The sequence below is a fragment of the Pongo abelii genome, chromosome 20 (assembly GCF_028885655.2).
Source record: "Pongo abelii isolate AG06213 chromosome 20, NHGRI_mPonAbe1-v2.0_pri, whole genome shotgun sequence".
Taxonomy (NCBI): domain Eukaryota; kingdom Metazoa; phylum Chordata; class Mammalia; order Primates; family Hominidae; genus Pongo; species Pongo abelii.
Genome location: NC_072005.2, coordinates 60,292,413 through 60,314,010, shown reverse-complemented (window position 1 = coordinate 60,314,010; position 21,598 = coordinate 60,292,413). Strand labels below are relative to the sequence as shown.

Here is a 21,598-nt window from a genome sequence, read left to right as displayed (position 1 = left end):
ATTGTGGCACCCACTTTCTGAGCCTGCCTCCTTCACCTGCAAAAACGGGGTGATAATTCCTACATACAGGGTTGCTGTGAATGTCTAATGAGATCATGTAAGGAAGGAAGGCGTCTGGCTCAGGGTAGGTGTGCAGTAAATGGTAGCAGTCATTTCTCAACAGAGGGACTGAGCCAAGCATTGGGAAAACCCACCACTGCCTAGTGCAAGGGGGAGGAAGCCTGAGCTTCAGAACCAGATAAACTTGGTTTTATTATTATTTTGAGATGGAGTCTCACTCTGTCGCCCAGGCTGGCGTGCAGTGCACTCAGCTCACTGCAGCCTCCACCTCCCAAGTTCAAGCGATTCTCTGCTTCAGCCTCCCGAGTAGCTGGGATTACAGGCGTGAGCCATCGTGCCCAGCTAATTTTTTTGTGTTTTTAGTAGAGATGGGGTTTCGCCATGTTGGCCGGGCTGGTCTCGAACTCCTGACCTCAAGTGATCCGCCTGGCTTGACCTCCCAAAGTGCTGGGATTACAAGCGTGAGTCACCGCACCAGGCCTAAACTTGGCTTTAGCAAATGGCTCTGCCAGTTTCCACCTGTGTGATCTTGGATACGTCACTTCACCTCTCTGGACCTATCTGCAAAATGAGGCCAATAAATTGACCGTGCAGGCTTGGGGGGAAAGTTAAAAGAAGCAATGAATGTCGAAGGAAGGCGAGTCATAGTAACAGTACTCTACGTGGCCATAATAATACCAGGAGAAAGTGTTTATTGATCCTGACCAGTATCATTTAAGGTCCTGCATGCTTTACACGAACTGAAGTATAAAGCGCTGCCGTTGATAATTGTGATGATTAAGTCATTTAACAACGACCCATCTAACGTTATTCTGCAGTACTTTAGGCCTGCAACCCTAGAAGCAGAGACCTAGACTAAGCCCCCTGTATCCAATCCCTTCCCTCCGGGCAGGCGGAGACGTGTTTGAAATAAAGTTTATTGAAGTTTCTGTCGATATTTACATATGATACACGGTAAATAACAGAGCCAGGCCCCCCACCCCACCCTATCCCCACCCCAGTGCCCCCCTCCCCCCGGCCTCGTTAAAAATCGCTGCGTAAAGTCAGGTTAACTGCGGCGGGTCCCCCCTCCCCCCTCCCACCTAAGATGCAAACTAAAAGCCCCCGTCCCTCCCTGCCCCCTCCCCCCACCCCGGGGGCCATTCTGGTTCCGTGTGCAGCACTGTGCTACCTCGCCCCTCTTTCCCTAATAAGGGGGTGGGCGAGTCCTGGTGACCTCCTCTCCCCGCAAAATCTGTCCAACGGGGCGGACGGGCCCTTGAAAGAGGCCAGAGTTGGGGTTCTGAGGGGGGAGAGGGACGTCAATGAGGAGGAGGGCCAGAAAATGGAAGACTTAGAGGTTTGGGGGGGTGTCGACCCCCGCTACTGCCCCTCCCTCCCTCGACGGGGCCTCGAGGGGGGAGAGGCGGGCACAGGTGTGGAGACGGCGTGGGGGAATTCCCTCCACCCTAGGGTCCCCATTCTGGCCGTCTGGTGTGCGCCTACGGCGGGGTGCACCCAAGGGCTTGGGACCAGCGGGTGAAGGGAGGAAAAGAGAGAAAGAGTTAAAGCAGGAGGAAGACGAAAAAGAAGCCAAGGATAGCTGAGAAAGCAAGAAGATCCTTTAGACAAGAACCCCCTAAAAGGCAGGTGACCTTCAGGAAGCAGAAAAGAGCCCAGCCGGTGAGAAAGAATGGGACCTTCCAGGCAAGTAGGGGAGATGGGGAGGGAAGGGCCAGGTTAACCGTACCCGTGGCTTCCAGCCCCCTTCCCTACGCCACCCCGGGGCTGCGGGTGGAGCAAGCCGGCCCTCCCACTGCACCGGAGGACCCAGCAGGTCAGGAGGTGAGATTAGGCAGGGAAAAAGGAAGCCCAGGGCAGAAGCGAGAAGAGGATGGTCAGCATTCCCGGCGGCTGCCCGAACCTGCTCTCCAGCCCAGCGCCCCTGCGGTGAGGTCTGAGGTTGGGGAGCTCCAGGGAGCTGGGCACCTGCACCGCCACTGGCTGCTCCCAGCTCAGAGCAGGTGGAGAACGAGGGAGGAGCTAATTTTCTTGGAGAGGAGGGGGCCAGAGGAAAGGGGCGGGCCAACGAAGGGGAGGAGTCATTTGGGAGTGAGAGGAACCAATGAAAAGGAGAGGTCGGGAAAAGGGGGCGCGGCCATTAAAATAAGGGAGTGTGTGGGCGGAGCCATTGGGAAGAGGGCGGGGCCTAAAGCTGGCGCAGCCTCCTCCGGGTGGGAGCGAGGAGTCCCGAGGACGGAAGGGGGCGCTGCATTGCAGGGAGACCCCCGAAGACGAGGAGGAGGAGGAGGCAGGGGGAGCTCCGAGGGGCGGGCCTCAGCACGGCGAGGTGGAGATGTGCAGGTGGTCCGGGTACTTGATGGCGGGAGGGTAGTTCTGCGTCATTTGGATGGACACGTCGCTGGAGATGTCGGAGGGGCTCCGGCCGCGGCGCCACGCCTCGGGCTGCAGGAACTGGCCCGAGTAGTCGGAGCAGTCGCTGAGACGCGGGCGGTAGAAGGCCGGGTGTGGACGGTACATCTCCTCCTCCGCGTAGCGCTTGGTGAACAGGTACACGGACATCACGCCGGCCCCCTGCGGCAAGGCAAGGTCAGAGTCCCAGGGGCGCCCCCCTGCGCATCCCCGGACCCCGACTCATCTCCTCTCGCTCCAGGACTCAGGGTCCCCACCCCAAGCCCCTTCCTATCCCAGGACCCAGGATCAGGACTCCAGCCCTCTCTTTCCCCAGGACCTCAGGAGTCCAAGCCCTCAAGTTGGCCCCTCCCTCAAGACCCAGGAGTCCCAGTCTCCAGACCCCTCCTCCCCCAGGATCCCAAAAGTTGGAGCTCTCAGACCCCTCTTCCTCCAGGACCCAGGGGTTAGACCCTCAGCTACCACCTCCCTCTGACGCCAGAGTCTGCATCTCCAGCCTCTCCTTCCTCCTGGACTCAGGAACCAGGCCCCCAAGACCTCTCTCCATTCAGAACTCTAGAGTCTAGGTCCCACGGACGTCACCTCTTTGAGTAGGAAGGAGGAAGCGGCGAAGGCAAAAGACCACCCGTAGCGATAATGAAAATACTGCTCAGAGCTGCTGGGCCTGTTCATGACCTCGTCGTTGATGCTGGAGATGTAAAGAACCAAGCCCACCACCAAGGAGAGGCCTAGGGGAGCAGAGGGGGTGCCCTCGTCCATTAGAAGTGGGCCCCTTTTCCCAGCCCCAACCCCACCTCACTGCCTTCCCCTCCTCCCCATACTGTCCTGGACTAACTTCCCTGAAGCCCCTTGTGTGCTGGGCCTTGGTTGGGTGCAGGGAGCCCAGAGATGAATCAACAACCACCTCCCCCTTTACCCCCCTAAATCTGCCATCCAGGAGCTCACAATGCAATTGGAGAAGGAAAATAGGAACACACTGATTAAGTCACATATAAGGTGATAGGTGCTACAAGGAAGTAGCACGCTGTGTGGGACTCTGGAAGGGGTGCCAAACCTGCCTGGGGCAGGGGCAAGAGAAATGAAGGAAAGATTCCTTTGTTCAACTCTTCTTTTCTTTTTCCTTTTTTTTTTTTTTGAAATGGAGTCTCACTCTGTGGCCTGGGCTGGAGTGCAGCGGCCCGATCTCGGCTCACTGCAACCTTCAACCTCCCAGGTTCAAGCGATTCTCTTGCCTCAGCCTGCCAAGTAGCTGGGATTACAGGCGCCCGCCACCACGCCCGACTAATTTTTTTTTGTATTTTTAGTAGAGACGGGGTTTCACCATGTTGGCTAGGCTGGTCTCGAACTCCTGACCTCAGGTGATCCACCCTCCTCGGCCTCCCCAAATGCTAAGATTACAGGTGTGAGCCACCGCGCCCAGCCTTAGAGGATGAGGCCCAGAGAAGAATAAGGGCACACTGGCAGAGTGCACAGCATGGGCAAAGGTTTGGGAAGGAGGGAAAATAGAGCTGGTCCACCCATGTAGCTGTAACATGAGCTGTAGCCACAAGAAATGAGGTTAGAGAAAGGGGAAGGTATAGCCATGGTAAGCCTCGAATGCTGGGCCCAGGAGCTGGGCATTGACACCAAAGGTACTAGGGAGCTACACAAAGTTTGTAGCAGAGGAAGGACAGGGCCAGATCCCAGTGTTAGAAGAACCTTTGGGGGCTGGTTGATGCTGGGAACAGACTGGAGAGAGACATATTCCAGGGGGAAGAGGATGAGGCCTGAGCTGAGGCTGTGTGGATAATAATTGCAACAATAGCAATAATAATAGCAGCGACTTATATAGGTCTTGGTCTGTGCCAGGCACTGTTCTTGGTGTTGTGTATATATATACATTCATTCAAACTTCACAACACCTCTTTGAAGGAGGTACATTTTTAACACCATTTACAATTGAGGAAATAGAGCATATGGACAGTGTGCAGAGGAGAGGTCCAATCTGAGAATTTCTAAGAGGCGATTATCATTTTCTCCAGATGAAATTTCCTCTAAACAGTAGCCACGCCAAGAGTGGCTTAAGGAGGCTATAAAGTTCCCTGCCTTAAATGTATCTAACTAATCCCTATCAACCTCTTCCCCTAGAATCCTACATTGTGTGTGCCACACACAGAATAAGCCCAAATTCCTTCCACTGTCTACACCGGTGGTCGGCAAACCATGGTCCCTGGACGAAACCCAGCTCACCCCCTCATTCTGTATGGCCCACCAGCTAAGAATGGCTTTCACATAAGTAAATGATGTTAAAAATCAAAACAAGACTGGTATTTTGTGGCACATAAAAAGTATATGAATTTCATTTGGCAGTGCCTCAAAAAGTTAAAGATAGAATTATCATATGACCCAGCAATTCCACTCCTAGGTATGTACCCAAGAGAAGTGGAAACATATGTTCATACAAAAACTCGTACACGGATGTTTGTAACAGCGTTATGCGTAATAGCCAAAAAGCGGAAACAGCCCAAATGCCCATCAGCTGATGAATGGATAAACAAAATGTGGTATATCCATATACAGGAATACTATTCAGCCAAAAAAGGGAATGATATACTGATTCATGCTACCATAGGGATGAACCTAGAAAGCAAGCTAAAAGAAGCCAGATGCAAAATATCACATATTGTGTGATTCCATTTATATGCAATGTCCAGAATAGGCAAATCTACAGAGAGAGAAAGTAGATTAGTGGTTGCCAGGGAATAGGATGGAGGGGGAAATTGTGTCTGGCTGCTAAGGTATGTGAGGTTTCTTTTGAGAATAATGAAAATGTTGTGAAATTAGCTAATGGAGATGGTTGTACAACCGTGTGGATGTACTAAAAATCACTGAATTATATGAAATTTATAGTATGTGAATTACATCTCAATTTTGTTTTTTGTTTTTTGGAATTTTTTGAGACAGAGTCTTGCTCTGTCACCTAGGCTGGAGTGCAGTGGTGCAATCTCGGCTCACTGCAACCTCCGCCTCCTGGACTCAAGCGATTCTCCTGCCTCAGCCTCCTGAGTAGCTGGGATTACAGGCACCCGCCACCGTGCCTGGCTAATTTTTGTATTTTTAGTAGAGACAGGGCTTCACAATGTTGACCAGGCTGGTCTCAAACTCCTGACCTTAAGTGATCTGCCCACCTTGGCCACCCAAAGTGCTGGGATTACAGGTGTGAGCCACCACGCCTGGCCTTTTTTGTTTTGTTTTGTTTTGAAGACAGGGTCTTGCTCTGTCGCCCAGGCTGGAGAGCACCGGGACAATCATGGCTCACTGCAGCCTTCACTTCCCAGGCTCAAGTGATCCTCCCACCTCAGCCTCCCTAGTAGCTGGGACTACAGGTGCACACCACCACGCCCGGCTAATTTTTTGTATTTTTTGCAGAGACAGGGTTTTGCCATGTTGCCCAGGCTGGTCTTGAACTCCTGATCTCAAGTGATCTGCCCACCTCATCTCCCAGAGTGCTGGGATTACAGGCGTGAGCCACTGCACCTGGCTTCACATCTCAACTTTTTAAAGTACATTAATTTCAAATTTTGGTTTCTACAAATGATAGTGGAACACAGGCACACCCATTTGTTTACATATTGCCTATGACTGGTTTTGTGCTACAACCGCAAGGCTGAGCAATTACAAGAGAGACCGAGTGGCCAATAAAGCTGAAGATATTTATTATTTGGCTCTTTACAGAAAACTTTGCTGACCTCTTAGACTACAGTATATAAATGGTCTGGTACCTGCCCACACCGTCTCTGATCAGTTTCTCCTTGTTTCTTCTTCTTAGACCACCTAACTTTCTTTACTTTTTTTCTTTTTGGGACAGGGTCTTGCTCTGTTGTCCAGGCAGGAGTGCATTGGTGCAATCATAGCTCACCGCAGCCTCCACCTCCCTGGCTCAAGCGATCCTCACACCTCAGCCTCATGAGTAGCTGGGACAGCAGGCATGCACCACCATGTCTGGCTAACTTTTGCATTTTTTTGTAGAGACAGGGTCTCCCCATGTTGCCCAGGCTGGTCTCGAACTCCTGAGCTCAAGTAATTCTTCCACCTTGGCCTCCCAAAGTGCTGGGATTACAAGCCTGAGCCACCACACTCAGCCTAGAACACCTAACTTTCTTGCTCTTCCTTGAACTCCTCAAGCTCACTTCTGCCTCAGGGCCTTTGGTCTTGCCATTCCTTCTACCTGCAATGCTCTTCCCCCAGATTTCCCCATGTCTGTCTCTGTCACTTCGATCTCTCCTCACTTGCTGCCTCTTTAGAAAGACCTTTTATGGGCCAGGCGCAGTGGCTTACGCCTGTAATCCCAGCACTTTGGGTGGCCCAGGTGAAAGGATCACTTGAGGCCAGGGGTTTCAGACCAGCCTGGCCACCGTGGTGAAACCTCGTCTCTACTAAAAATACAAAAATTAGCTGGGTGCGATGGCACACATTTGTAATCCCAGCTACTCGGGAGGCTGAGGCAGGAGGATTGCTTGAACCCAGGAAACAGAGGTTGCAATGAGTCAAGACAGTGCCACTGCATGCCAGCCTGGGCAACAAGAGCAAAACTCCGGGAAGGAAGGAAGGAAGGAAAGGAAGGAAGGAAGGAAGGAAGGAAGGGAGGGAGGGAGGGAGGGAGGGAGGGAGGGAGGGAGGAGACTTGTATGATCTCCCTGTTGAAAAAAGTATATTTCCCTCACTCAAAATTTGAGAAATGCAAATGAAAAATATGATGAGCTACCACTTCTCATCAACCAGGTAGTCAGAAGTTTAAAAGCTTCACAGCACACTCTTTTGGGGAGGCTGAGAGAATGGACGTTCTTCCACATTGCTGGTGGGAATGCAAAATGGTGCCACCACATGAAAGCGGATTTAGTAGCATCTAACAAAATCACACACGGATCTATCCTTTAACCCAGCAATCCCGCTTCTAGGAATTTATCCTGAGGATATCTCTGCCATGATGGGAAACTACACATGCACAAGCTGATTTATTGCAGCATGATTTGCCACTGAAAAATAATGGAGGCTGGGCGCTGTGGCTCACGCCTGGAATCTCAGCACTTTGGGAGGCCGAGGTGGGCAGATCACTTGAGGTCAGCAGCTCGAGACCAGCCTGGACAACATAGTGAGACCCCATCTCTACTAAGAATAAATAATTAGTTCCTGTTGTCTTAGCTACTTGGGAGGCTCAGGAGGGAGGATCCCTCGAGCCTAGGAGTTCAAGGCTGCAGTGAGCTATGACTGCACCACTGCACTCCAGCCTGGGTGACAGAGGGAGACTGTCTCAAAAAACTAAATTAAGTTAGGCTGGGCATGGTGGCTCATGCCTATAATCTCTGCACTTTGGGAGGCCAAGGTGGGCAGATCACTTAAGGTCAGGAGTTTGGGACCAGCCTGGCCAACATGGTGAAACCTGGTCCCTACTAAAAATACAAAAATTAGCCAGGCGTAGTGGTGGGTGCCTGTAATCCCAGCTATTTGGGAGGCTGAGGCACAAGAATTGCTTGAACCCAAGAGGCAGAGGTTGCAGTGAGCCGAGATCCCACCACTGCACTCCAGCCTGGGCGACAGAGTGAGACTCTGTCTCAAAAAAACAAAAAACAAAAAACTAAATTAAAAACAAAATAGAATAAAATACATGAGTCCACACTGATACATATTTAAAATAAGAAAAAAGAGAAAGTTCTTTTCAGTAGCACACCAATTTATCCATGTAGGTGGAATAATAGAGTTAGAAGAAAACACCATTCTGCAATCCTAGTAGTAATGTTAGATTCAGGCAAGAGTCACCAGGGGATGCTCAATCGCTGGATGACAGAATCTCCCCACAGAAGATCTATTAATTATTACAGAGATAAAAAGCTTCCTTTATGGTGAAAGAACCTGGCAGATACTGCCTTAACCAAGCGATCGAAGTTAACATCACCAGCAACAGGGCAGACCCACACCACGGGCCTCTGGAGAAGAGAGCTGAGCAAGCCACTACTTCCTTTATGTCGTGTTCCTGCTGAGAATGCGTAACCTGAATCCACTCATGAGGACAGTGGGACACTCTACAGCCCAACTGGCTGCACTCTTCAAAAACGTCAACATGAAAGATTGAAAAAGAAAAAAAAAGGCAGCAGAGCTCCATAAAAAATGAAAGGTTCACATGGCATCCTCCACGTATTAAAAAAAAAAAAAAAAAAAAAAGAGACTAAAGAGACACAATAGGGAAATGCAAAGCGTGATCTTAGATTGGATCCTGAATCAGGAAAAAGTAACAGTAAAAAGATAGCATTGGGCCGGGCGTGGTGGTTCACGCCTGTAATCCCAGCACTTTGGGAGGCCAAGGCGGGTGGATCACTTGAGGTCAGGAGTTCGAGATCAGCCTGGCCATCAGGGTGAAACCCCATCTCTACTAAAAATACAAAAATTAGCTGGGCATGATGGCACATGCCTGTAGTCCCAGCTACTTGGAAGGCTGAGGCAGGAGAATCGCTTGAACCCAGGAGGTGGAGGTTGCAATGAGCCAAGATTGCATGCTGCACTCCAGCCTGGGTGACAGAGCAAGACTCTGTCTCAAAAACAAAACAAAACAAAACAAAAAGGCCGGGTGCGGTGGCTCAGACCTGTAATCCCAGCACTTCGGGAGGCCGAGGCGGGTGGATCACCTGAGGTCAGGAATTCTAGACCAGCCTGGCCAACATGGAGAAATCCCGTCTCTACTAAAAATACAAAAATTAGATGGGCATGGTTGTGGGTGCCTGTAATCCCAGCTACTTGGGAGGCTGAGGCAGGAGAATCGGTTGAACCCAGGAAGTGGAAGGTTGCAGTGAGCCGAGATCGTGCCATTGCACTCCAGCCTGGGTGACAAGAGCAAAACTCCAACTCAAAAAAAAAAAGACAGTATTGGAGGGCGGGGGCGGTGGCTCACGCCTATAATCCCAGTACTTTGAGAGGCCGAGGTGAGTGGATCACTTGAGCTCAGGAGTTTGAGACCAGCCTGACCCACATGGTGAAACCTCGTCTCTACTAAAAACACAAAAATTAGCCAGGCGTGGTGGCATTAGCCTGTAGTTCCAGCTATTTGGGAGGATGAGGCACGAGACTCCTTGGAACCCAGAAGGCAGAGGTTGCAGTAAACCAAGATTGAGCCACTGCACTGCAGCCTGGGTGACAAAGCGAGACTCTCTCAATTAAAAAAAAAAAAAAGAAGACAGTATTGGGACATTGGTGAAATTTAAATGTAGGACTAGGTATTAGCTATAGTATTTTATAGACCTTAAACTTCCTGAATTTGATTATTGTACTGTGGTTAGGTAAAAGAATGCCCTTGTTCTTAGGAAATACTTGCTGAACTAGTGAAGTGTTTGCAACTTATATTCAAGTGGCTGCACCAATGTGTGTATATATATATTTTTTGTGCACACATGTGTATATATGTATATATAACGTGTGTATACATAGGTATATATGCATATGTAAAATGTGTATACATATATGTGTATGTAGATCTATATATATATGGAGAGAGAGAGACAGAAAGGCAAATGTGGTAAATGTTGAAAAACTGGGCTAGGTGAAGGATATGAGAGTTCATTGTATTATTTTTACAAGCATTCTATAGTGTTAAATTTTTTCCAAAATAAAAAATTTAAAATACGAGTATTCCAAAACAGAGATTTTTTTTTTTTCAAAATGCTAAAGTATTACCTGCACACTAGTATTTCATTTACTTATTTATTTATTGAGATGGGGTCTCGCTCTATGGCCCAGGCTGGAGTGCAATGGCATGATCATGGCTCACTGCAGCCTCAAACTCCTGGGCTCCAGTGACCCTCCTGTCTCAGGCTCTGGAGTAGCTGGGACAACAGGCATGCGCCACCACACCTGGCTAATTTTTTTTTGTTTTTTTTTGGAGAGACAGGGTCTCAATATGTTGACCAGGCTCGTCTGAAACTCTTAGGCTCAAGCAATCCTCTCACCTCAGAATCCCAAACTGCTGGGATTACAGGCATGAGCCACTGTGCCTGGCCTTGCTTTTTCATTGTAAAAAGAAAAACCTACCTTTTCCATGGGGAGCTCTGATGGACACCATCTTTACCAAGGGTTCGAGCTGGTACCACTCACTGTGGGACAACCTGACATTATTTGCTCCCTGGAGTAACGTGATACAAAGTATGTGGTGGCACCTCTGACTTTTCTTGCCAATGATGTTTAACGTGAATGTTATCAAGCCTCTAGTCTAGACAGAACTTCCAGGTTACAGAAAATACAAGGAAAGAGGAACAAATGAAGTGTTACCATGAAGAAACAAATAAATTCAATATGCGGCTGGGAGCAGTGGCTCACGCCTGTCATCCCAGCACTTTGGGAGGCTGAGGTGGGTGGATCACCTGAGGTCAGAAGTTTGAGACCAGCCTGACTAACATGGAGAAACCCTGTCTCTACTAAAAATACAAAATTAGCCAGGCATGGTGGTGCAGGCCTGTAATCCCAGCTACTTGGGAGGCTGAGGCACGAGAATTGCTTGAACCCAGGAGATGGAGGTTGCAATGAGCTGAGATTGCGCCATTGCACTCCAGTCTGGGTGACAAAGCGAGACTCTGTATCAAAAATAAATAAATAAATAAAAATTAAACAATAAACCCAAGATGCAGGACATTCACCAGGATACCCTGTCCCTCAATCTTCAGAAAAACGATGACATGGACCAAGCTAATGACACTCAAACAAGTGATCAGGTCTAATATCTCAAAAAGAGAGACAATCAGACATTCTGTGTCTCTTGATGTAATAGACACAGCAGGATGTGAACAGCACCACCTATGTATAAAGTGTTCTTGCCAAAAAAAAAAAAAAAAAATCAAACCTGCATCCATCTAAGCTTCTTTTAGATCTTGGCTTACAAGAAAACACAGGAATAGGCTGAGTGTGGTGGCTCACACCTGTAATCTCAGCACTCTGGGAGGCTGAGGCGGGTGGATCACCTGAGGTCAAGAGTTTGAGACCAGCCTGTCCAAAACATGGTGAAACCCCCTGTCTACTAAAAATACAAAAATTAGCCAGGTATGGTGTTGGGCGCCTATAGTCCCAGCTATTCAGGAGGCTGAGGTAGGAGAATTGCATGAACCTGGGAGGCAGAGGTTGCAGTGAGCTGAGACCGCACCACTGCACTCCAGCCTGGTGACAGAGCGAGAGTCCATCTCAAAAAAAAAAAAAAAAAAAAAAAAAAAATTAGCCAGGCATGGTGGCGGGCACCTGTAATCCCAGCTACTCAGGAGGCTGAGGCTGGAGAATCACTTGAACCCAGGAGGTGGAGGTTGCAGTGAGCCGAGATTGCGCCACTGCACTCCAGCCTGGGTGACAGAGTGAGACTCTGTCTCAAAAAAAGAAAAGGCCAGGCTCAGTGGCTCACGCACAAAGTGCTGTAATCCCAGCACTTTGGGAGGCCGACACGGGCGGATCACCTGAGGTCAGGAGTTTGAGACCAGCCTGGCCAACATGGAGAAACCCCGTCTCTATTAAAATACAAAATTAGCCGGGCGTGATGGCAGGTGCCTGTAATCCCAGCTACTCGGGAGGCTGAGGCCAGAGAATCACTTTAACCTGGGAGGCGGAGGTTGCAGTGCCTGGACGACAAGAGCGGAACTCCGTCTCAAAAAAAAAAAAAAAGGGAGAGAGAAAAGAAAACACTGAAATAGATGAACATATTAAACCACAACAGAAGATTCCATTGGAAAACTCGGCAATGTGGGAATTCCACATAACAAAAATCCAAATTTCTCAAAAAAATAAATGGTGAGAAAAAAATAGGAGAGGGACCATTTTAGGTTGAAAGAGGCTTCAGAGATCTATCAATTCAAGGTACATGTGGAACTTGGATCTGGATTTGCAACAAATGAACTATAAAAAGGCATTTATGAGGCCAATGGGGAAGAGTGAGCATTAACTAGATACGAGATAATATTAAGTAATTATTCTTATTTGCTTGGGCTTGATCATGGCATTGTGGTTATAGTAAATAAAAGACTACTTATAACTCAGATATACTGAAATATCTGTGAATCAAATGATGTCTGAGACTGGCTTTAAAATAATGTAGTGAAATGCAGAAGATGACATGGCAATATGACTAAAAACAGATTTGCCATATGTTGGTAATTGTTGAAACTGAGTACACGATCCATGAATTTCATTATACTATTCTTTCTATATTTTATTTTATTTTTTAATTCTTTTTTTTTTTTTTTAGACAGGGTCTTACTCTGTTGCCCAGGCTGGAGTGCAGTGGCACCATCACAGCTCACTGCAGCCTCCATCTCCTGGGTTCAAAGCGATTCTTCCACCTCAGCCTCCAGAGTAGCTAATACTACAGGCTTGAGCCACTGTGCTTGGCTTCTTTTTATATTTTAATAATGAGATATATTTAAAAAGTCAGTGCTGGCTGGGCACGGTGGCTCATGTCTGTAATCCCAGCACTTTGGAAGGCCGAGGCAGACGGATCACGAGGTCAGGAGATCAAGACCATCCTGGCTAACATGGTGAAACTCCGTCTCTACTAAAAATACAAAAACTTAGCCAGGCATGGTGGCGGGCGCCTGTAGTCCCAGCTACTCGGGAGGCTGAGGCAGGAGAATGGCGTGAACCCGGGAGGCGGAGCTTACAGTGAGCCAAGATCGCACCACTGCACTCCAACCTAGGCGACAGAGCCAGACTCTGTCTCATAAAAAAAAAAAAAGAAAAAAAGTCAGCGTTGTTAAAAACAAATAGTAGTGAAATTAGGCTTTTTTTCTTTCTTTTTTTTTTTTTTTTAGACAGAGTCTTACTCTGTCACCTAGGCTGGATGCAGTGGTGCGATCTTAGCTCACTGCAACCTCCGCCTCCCGAGTTCAAGCGATTCTCCTGCCTCAGCTTCCTGAGTAGCTGGGACTACAGGCATGCACCACCACACCTGGCTAACTTTTTTGTATTTAATAGAGATGGGGTTTCACCATGTTGGTCAGGCTGGTCTCAAACACCTGACCTCAAATGATCTGCCCAGCTCGGCCTCCCAAAGTGCTGGGATTATAGGCATAAGCCACTGTGCCCGGCCAAAAAAGAGACTTATTAACTAAATGTCATGCATGCACCTAGATTGAATCCTGGTTCTAGGGAAAGAGTTATAAAAGACGTTCTTGAAATAGCCAGGACAGTTTAAAAATGTATTAAATTATATTATGGAATTATAAAATGTCCAGGTCTGATAATGTTGTTGTAGTTATGTAGAAGAATGTATTATTCTTCTATTTATTTATTTATTTAGAGACAAGATCTGGCTCTGTTGCCCAGGCTGGAGTGTAGTAGCACGATCTCGGCTTATGGCGACCTCTGCCTCCTGGGCTCAAGCCATCCTCCCAGCTCACCCTCCTGAGTAGCTGGGACTGCAGGTGCATGCCCCATGCCTGGCTGACTTTTGGTATTTTTTGGAGAGATGGGATTTTACCATGTTGCCCAGGCTGGTTTTGAACTCCTGAGCTCAAGTAATATGCCCACCTCAGCCTCCCAAAGTGAGGCCATAGCACCTGACCCTTAGCCTTAAAGGATGCATACTAACACTTAATTTTAGAGATGAACTATCAACATGTCTGCAATTTACTTTCAAATGCTAAAGCCAAAAAAATCTGTGTGTGGTGTGTTTAAAAAGTGAGGTGGGGCCGGGCACAGTGGCTCACACCTGTAATCCCAACATTTTGCGAGGCTGAGGAGGGCAGATCACCTGAGGTCAGGAGTTCAAGACCAGCCTGGCCAACATGGTGAAACACCACCTCTACTAAAAATACAAAAATTGGCCCGGTGCGGTGGCTCAGGCCTGTAATCCCAGCACTTTGGGAGGCCTAGGTGGGTGGATCACGAGGTCAGGAGTTCAAGACCATCCTGGCTAACACAGTGAAACCCTGTCTCTACTAAAAATACAAAAAATTAGCAGGGCGTGGTGGCAGGCACCTGTAATCCCAGCTACTCGGGAGGCTGAGGCAGGAGAATCTTGTGTACCTGGGAGGTGGAGGTTGCAATGAGTTGAGATTGAGCCACTGCACTCCAGCCTGAGCAAAAGAGTGAGACTCTGTCTCAAATTTAAAAAAAAAATAGCCTGGCATAGTGGTGCCCGCCTGTAGTCCTAGCTATTCGAGAGGCTGAGGCAGAAGAATCGCTTGAACCTAGGGGGCGGAGGTTGCAGTGAGCAGAGATGGCGCCATTGCACTCCAGCCTGGGTGACAGAGTGAGATTCTGTCTCAAGAAAAAAAAAAAAGGTGAGGTAGGAGGGAAAGATAGAGAGATAGAGAGAAAAACATTTAAAAACTTTGGATTATTCAGGTGGGTGGGATAATATAATAACCCCTCCACATCACTCTCCTGCTAACCTGCTTTTGTTTTTGTAGCATGTAGCACCATCTAACATTATATTATCTATTTGTTACTTTTTTATTAGACATCTCCTTCATCCCCAGTTGGATGCTAGGAACTCCATGATGCTAGACACAAGTCCACTTTGTTCTTTATTATTCTCCAGCAACTAGTCAATACTCTTTGAATGGATGAAGAATATACTTGCTATGCAGCTGGAACATCTAGAAAAGCCCATTCACTCTAAATCCCACCATTCCTCTATCCCTTCCAAGAATTAACTTTTCCTTGCTCTGAACTTCCATAACACTTTCAACTTCTAGTATTCCATAATGTTGAGACACAGTAAGGGAGTGATTATAGGCTGGGCGTGGTGGTTCAGGCCTGGAATCCCAGCACTTTGGGAGGCCAAGGAGGGCGGATCACTTGAGACCAGCCTGGCCAACATGGTGAAACCCTCTATCTACTAAAAATACAAAAATTAGCCGGGCATGGTGGCGGGCGCCTGTAATCCCAGCTACTCAGGAGGCTGACAGGAGAATCGCTTGAACCTGGGAGGTGGAGGTTGCGGTGAGCTGATATTATGCTGCTGCACTCCAGCCTGGGTGACAGAGCAAGACTCCATCTCAAAAAATAAAAAAAAAAAAAAAAAGAAAGTGATCATAAAGCATTACATGGAGAACATGCACCTGAGATTGGTCTTGAAATATGAGCAGGTTTATAGGAAAGGAAGATTGAAGGAAGCCCAGAAATCACATTCACTGCAGTGCCTAACTCAGATGCAGGGGAATCAGCTTCGCTCCTCTTTTCCTCTCTCTCTCTCCCTCTCTCTCTCTCATCCATCAGGGATGGTCACTGAGGGACAATCAAATTATGTCTGTTTTACTTCCTGAATTCCTCATAAATCTAACCCCCTTTTTGCTTCCCCAAGTCCCTTGACCCAGCTCAGGCCTTATTCTCTCTCTCTTTTTTTTTTTTTTTTTGAGATGGAGTCTCACTGTGTCACCCAGGTTGGATTGGTGTAATGGCACCATCTCGGCTCACTGCAACCTCTGCCTCCCGGGTTCAAGTGATTCTCCTGCCTCAGCCTCCTGAGTAGCTGAGATTACAGACGTGCGCCACCATGCCCGGCTAATTTTTGTATTTTTAGTAGAGATGGGGTTTCACCATGTTGGCCAGGCTGGTCTCAAACCCCTGACTTCATGATCCACCAACCTCGGCCTCCCAAAGTGCTGGGATTACAGGCGTGAGCTACCACACCCGGCCTTCAGGCCTTATTCTGTATGTTTGTACCATTGTTCCAAAATCCTCATCTCCCTTTCTGAAACCCAAAGCAGACTCTATCCCTCCAGGCTCAGAACTCTTCCTTGGCTCCTCACTGTCCACAGGAGAAACAAGTCAGCCTGTCGTTCCAGGCTGTCTGTGATCTGGTTCCTGCTGACAACACCTGCCTCATAGTTCACTCCAACCCCAGACTTAAGGCCCAAGTTTCACGTTACAGCTCTAAATAACAAACATTCTGCCAGGTGCGGTGGCTCATGCCTGTAATCTCAGTACTTTGGGAGGCTGAGGTGGGCAGATCACTTGAGGTCAGGAGTTCGAGACCAGCCTGGCCAACATGGTGAAACCCCGTCTCTACAAAAATACAAAAAAAATTAGCCAGGCATGGTGGTGCACACTTGTAATCCCAGCTACTCGGGAGGCTGAGGCATGAGAATTGTTTGAACCCAAGAGGTAAAGGTAGCAGTGAGCTGACATTGCACCATTGCACTCCAGCCTGGGCAACAGAGCAAGACCCTGCCTCAATAAGTAAAGAAATAAATAAATACCAGTCTCCATAAGCAGAATCAGGATCAGGGTCTGATGGGAAAGAAAGAAATATTTCCACCGAGGAAGAGATTTTGTTTTCTTTTTTCTTTGTAGTAAGTCATTCTTATCGTTGCTTTTTCTTTCTGGCCATTTTGCATTAGCCCTGGTTCTCCAAAAATAACCTTATTTTCCCTTTCTCTTTTTCTCCCTCCCTTCCCCCTTTCTATCTCTGCAATCCAACTCTCTTACTCTCCTCCCACCCCCTCAACTACATCTGCTTTGTAATTCTTAAAGCACAGTAGGCAAGAGTCACCTACATTCCAAGCTGAATAGAACCATCCTGGCTTGAGAACAACTGGGTTTCAGGACCATGGACAGGTGCGCTGGCGTCGACCTCTGTCTTAGCTGCCTTCTTTTTTTCTTTCCTTTTTTTTTGAGATGGAGTTTCGCTCTTGTTGCCCAGGCTGGAGTGCAATGGTGCAATCTCGGCTCATCGCAACCTCCGCCTCCCAGGTTCAAGCGATTCTCCTGCCTCAGCCTCACGAGTAGCTGGGATTACAGGGGCCTGCCACCAGGCCTGGCTAATTTTTGTGTTTTTAGTAGAGACGGGGTTTCACCATGTTGGCTAGTCTGGTTTCGAACTCCTAACCTCAGGTGACCTGCCTGCCTCGGCCTCCCAATGTGCTGGGATTACAGGCATGAGCCACCATGACTGGCCTGTCCTAGCTCCTTTCTAGGGCCTTATCACATGCTGTGAATTCCATCTCCAAACCAGGCTGTTTTCTTTCCGGACTTGAAAATTTCCCCCTGACCCTTTTGGCATCAACTTAGCTGTCACCTTTTCTTGGAAGCCCTCCCTGGTCTCTCACCCTCCCCACAGCACCCTACTATGTCAGGTTAATGCATCTTCCCTTTTCTCAGAATACCCAGGACTGTCACTCATCCCTTCTGCCCTCACTCATTCTGGAAATATTTCAGTTTGCACTTCATACAAACAACACCTCTAGGCTCTAAGGTACAAACAAGAACATGTTTGAAAAGGTCTCAGCCCAGCTGGGCCGCAGTGGGTCATGCCTGTAATCCCAGAAATTTGGGAGGCCAAGGTGGGTGGATCACTTGAGGTCAGGAGTTCAAGACCAGCCTGGCCAACATGGTGAAATCCCGTCTCTACTAAAAACACAAAAATTAGCCAGGCGTGGTGGCGGGTGCCTGTAATCCCAGCTACATGGGAGGCCAAGGCAGGAGATCGCGCCACTGTACTCCAGCCTGGGTGACAAAGCGAGACTCTGTCTGGAAAAAAAAGAAAAAAGAAAAAGGAAAGAAAAGGTCTCAGCATCCCCCTCACTCTTCTTTTTTCTGAGACAGTCTTGTTCTGTCGACCAAGCTAGAGTGCAATGGCATGATTTTGGCTCACTGCAGCCTTCACCTTCCAGGTTCAAGTGATTCTCCTGCCTCAGCCTCCCAAGTAGCTGGGACTACTTGCCCAGCCAATTTTTGTATTTTTAGTAGAGATAGGGTTTCACCATGTTGGCCAGGCTGGTCTCGAACTCCTGACCTCAAGTGATCCACTCACCTTGGCCTCCCAAAGTGCTGGGCTTACAGGCATGAGCCACTGCACCTGGCCTGTCTCAGCCCTTTTGAAGATTACATTCTGATACAAGAAGACAAAAAACAAATAGCACAACAGTAGCAATAAATGCTATGAAAAAATATACAATAAAACATGTGATAGTATCACGGGGGTAAGGGAATACTAGGTACTGTTGTCAGAGAAAGCAACTCTGAAGAGAAAAAAGCTTGAGGCTTCTGAGAATCAGGGTCGGGTGGAGTTGGAGGTGGGGAAAGGACTTCCAAGCAGGGAAGAATAATGAGTGTACCAAGTCCTGAGGTGAGGCTGTGATTAGCATTTTCAAGGAGAAGAATGAGGCCAGTGTGGCTGAAGTTACAAGCAATGTGGAGAGTGCTAGTGGGTGAGGAGATGAGGTCAGAGATCTGAGCAGTAGCCAAATCATAGAAGACGTTGGAGGCCAGACTGAGGCATTTGGGTGTATTCTAAGTGCAGTGGGGATCTATTGAAGGGATTTAAGAAAAAGTGTGAAAAGCTTTGACTGACAGGTAGTCGGGAGCTGTTCTGTGAGTGAGTGCACATGGGTTACGCATGAGGATTTAATTGTGTGTTCTGTGCCAAGGACAGGGCCTGGTATACAGGACATCTGAAGGCTGAATGAATAAGCATATCCACAGATCATGTTTAATGATCGGGGCTAATGTGGGACAGGCACGCGCATGCCTCTTATGACATGGAAAAAAACCAATGCCTGTCTAGCTTCCTCCCATTTCTCCTACCAACCACATCCAGTCAGTCATCTGATTCTATTGATTCTTCCGTCAATATCCCTCTCTCATATGGCCATCCAATTGCCTTTTCCTCACATCTCCAGCCCCAGCACAGACCTTATCTGCTACGGCCTGGGCCACTACACAAACCTCCTCAGTTTGTACATTTCCAGTTTCTTTCCCTCTAGTCCATCCCCAGCACAGGTCCCTGTGAGACATTTAATGCCCAGCTGTGACCGTAACCCTCCTGCCCTAGCCCTTCCACTGGTTTCTCCAGAATTGAATGCCAACTCCACCAATACCAGACCTGCAGCAACTCCACCAATAACCAGACCTGGGGCAAGTTCACCAATAACCAGACCTGGGGCAACTCCACCAATAACCAGACCTGGGGCAACTCCACCAATAACTAGATCTGGGGCAATTCCACCAATAACCAGACCTGGGGCAACTCCACCAATGACCAGACCTGGGGCAACTCCACCAATAACCAGACCTAGGGCAACTCCACCAATGACCAACCTGGGGCAACTCCACCAATGACCAGCCTGGGGCAACTCCACCAATACCAGACCTGCAGCAACTCCACCAATAACCAGACCTGGGGCAAGTTCACCAATAACCAGACCTGGGGCAACTCCACCAATAACCAGACCTGGGGCAACTCCACCAATAACTAGATCTGGGGCAATTCCACCAATAACCAGACCTGGGGCAACTCCACCAATAACCAGACCTAGGGCAACTCCACCAATGACCAACCTGGGGCAACTCCACCAATGACCAGCCTGGGGCAACTCCACCAATGACCAGACCTGGGGCAACTCCACCAATAACCAGACCTAGGGCAACTCCACCAATGACCAGCCTGGGGCAACTCCACCAATGACCAGACCTGGGGCAACTCCACCAATGACCAGCCTGGGGCAACTCCACCAATGACCAGACCTCGGACAACTCCACCAATGACCAGTGTGGAGCAACTCCACCAATGACCAGGCCTGGGGACAACTCCACCAATGACCAGGACTGGGGCAACTCCACCAATGACCGGGACTGGGGACAACTCCACCAATGACCAGGACTGGGGCAACTCCACCAATGACCAGGACTGGGGCAACTCCACCAATGACCAGGCCTGGGGCAATCCCTGTCTTTCTCTCTCTAAGCCCTGGTTTCCTCATTGCGAACAGGAGGCAGTCACACCAGACTATCCCATTCTAAGTCCCAAGGCATTGGTACTATTTCTGTCCTTAACTTCTCCTTTTAAATCTCCTTCTTTTTTATGATTTTAATCTTGGTGGGGCAGCATAATGCCATGGTGAGGAGCCTGGGTTGGAAAAATTTGAAATTTGGCCAGAAGGGGAGAAAAATTAAAAAATAAAAATAAGGGCAAGGTGCGGTGGCTCATGCCTGCAATTCCAGCACTTTGGAAGGCCGAGGCGGGCGGATCACCTGAGGTCGAGGGTTCAAGACCATCCTGGCTAACACAGTGAAACCCCGTCTCTACTAAAAATACAAAAAATTAGCTGGGTGTGGTGGTGCACGCCTGTAATCCCAGCTACTTGGGAGGCCGAGGCATGAGAATCGTTTGAACCTGGGACGCGGAGGTTGCAGTGAGCCGAGATCACGCCATTGCACTCCAGCCTGGGCGACAAGAGCGAAACTCCATCTCAAAAAAATAAAAAATAAAAAAGTAAAATAAAAATTCAAAAGTTGGTTGTTACTACTAGTACTGCTACTACTGCTACTATCATGACTACCACCGCTAGTACTACTACTATTATTACTACATTTATTTATTTACTTAAAACAACAAGCGTTGAGCACTTACTGTTACAGTCCAGACACTGGGTCAGATGCTTTACATTCATGATCTAAATCGGGGGTTGGCAAATGACGACCTGGCCCATTGCCTGCTTTCGTATGGTTTGTGAGCTAAGTAGGATTTTTACCTATTATTCTTCTTTTGATTAAAAAAAAAACAAAAGAAGAATAATATTTCATGCACATGAAAATTACATCGAACTCAAATTTGAGAGTCCACGAATAGTCACTGGAACGTAGCCACTCCCATTTGCTTACACCTGGCAGCTTTTGTACTACAGTGGCCAAGTTGCATCCCAGTAGAGTTGAATAGTCGCATCGGAGAACCTATGGCTCACGTAGCCTAAAATATTTGCTATCTGGCCCTAAGCAGAAAAAGCTTGCCAACCACTGACCAAGATTTGTCCCCTCCATAACTCCACAAAAGAAGGCTTTGGTTCAAACCATAAGTGGTAGAGGCAAGATTTGAACCCAGTTCTTTCTAGGTTTACAACATGTGGCCTTCAGCCACTATACACCCCAAGCTTGGCAGCACATGCCTGGATACCTTGGGGTGGAATGCATAGGTCATAGCCTGTGAAATGAACGCTAGGAAGGAATTCAGGCAGTTGGATTCAATCTCTTCCAAATTACTCTATTGTTACCCTAGAGACGTGACTTCCAGCCTGCCTGCACCACTGATCCTCAGCGTGACCTTGGGCAGTCAGTTCCTGGTGCAGTGGGTGGTATAAGCATGGATTTAGGAATCAGAATACCCTAGATTCCAATCCAGTTCTGCCAT

The 21,598-nt window shown here is 48.2% G+C and overlaps 1 protein-coding gene across 2 annotated transcripts in view; it reads right to left on the bottom strand.

Moving 5' to 3' along the window:
- Window positions 1-321: 321 nt before the first annotated feature.
- Window positions 322-21,598, bottom strand: part of CACNG7 (calcium voltage-gated channel auxiliary subunit gamma 7) — a 30,216-nt gene continuing 8,939 nt past the window's right edge. Inside the window, exons 5-6 of one of the 2 annotated variants that reach the window (XM_024237371.3) lie at window positions 3,055-3,200; window positions 322-2,634 (exon numbers count right to left, since the gene is read on the bottom strand). In XM_024237371.3, coding sequence (XP_024093139.1) covers window positions 2,377-2,634; window positions 3,055-3,200 — 404 coding nt within the window. In that variant the 3' untranslated portion in view covers window positions 322-2,376. The remainder of the gene's footprint in view (window positions 2,635-3,054; window positions 3,201-21,598) is intronic. The other variant, XM_054538962.2, reaches the window with a different exon arrangement.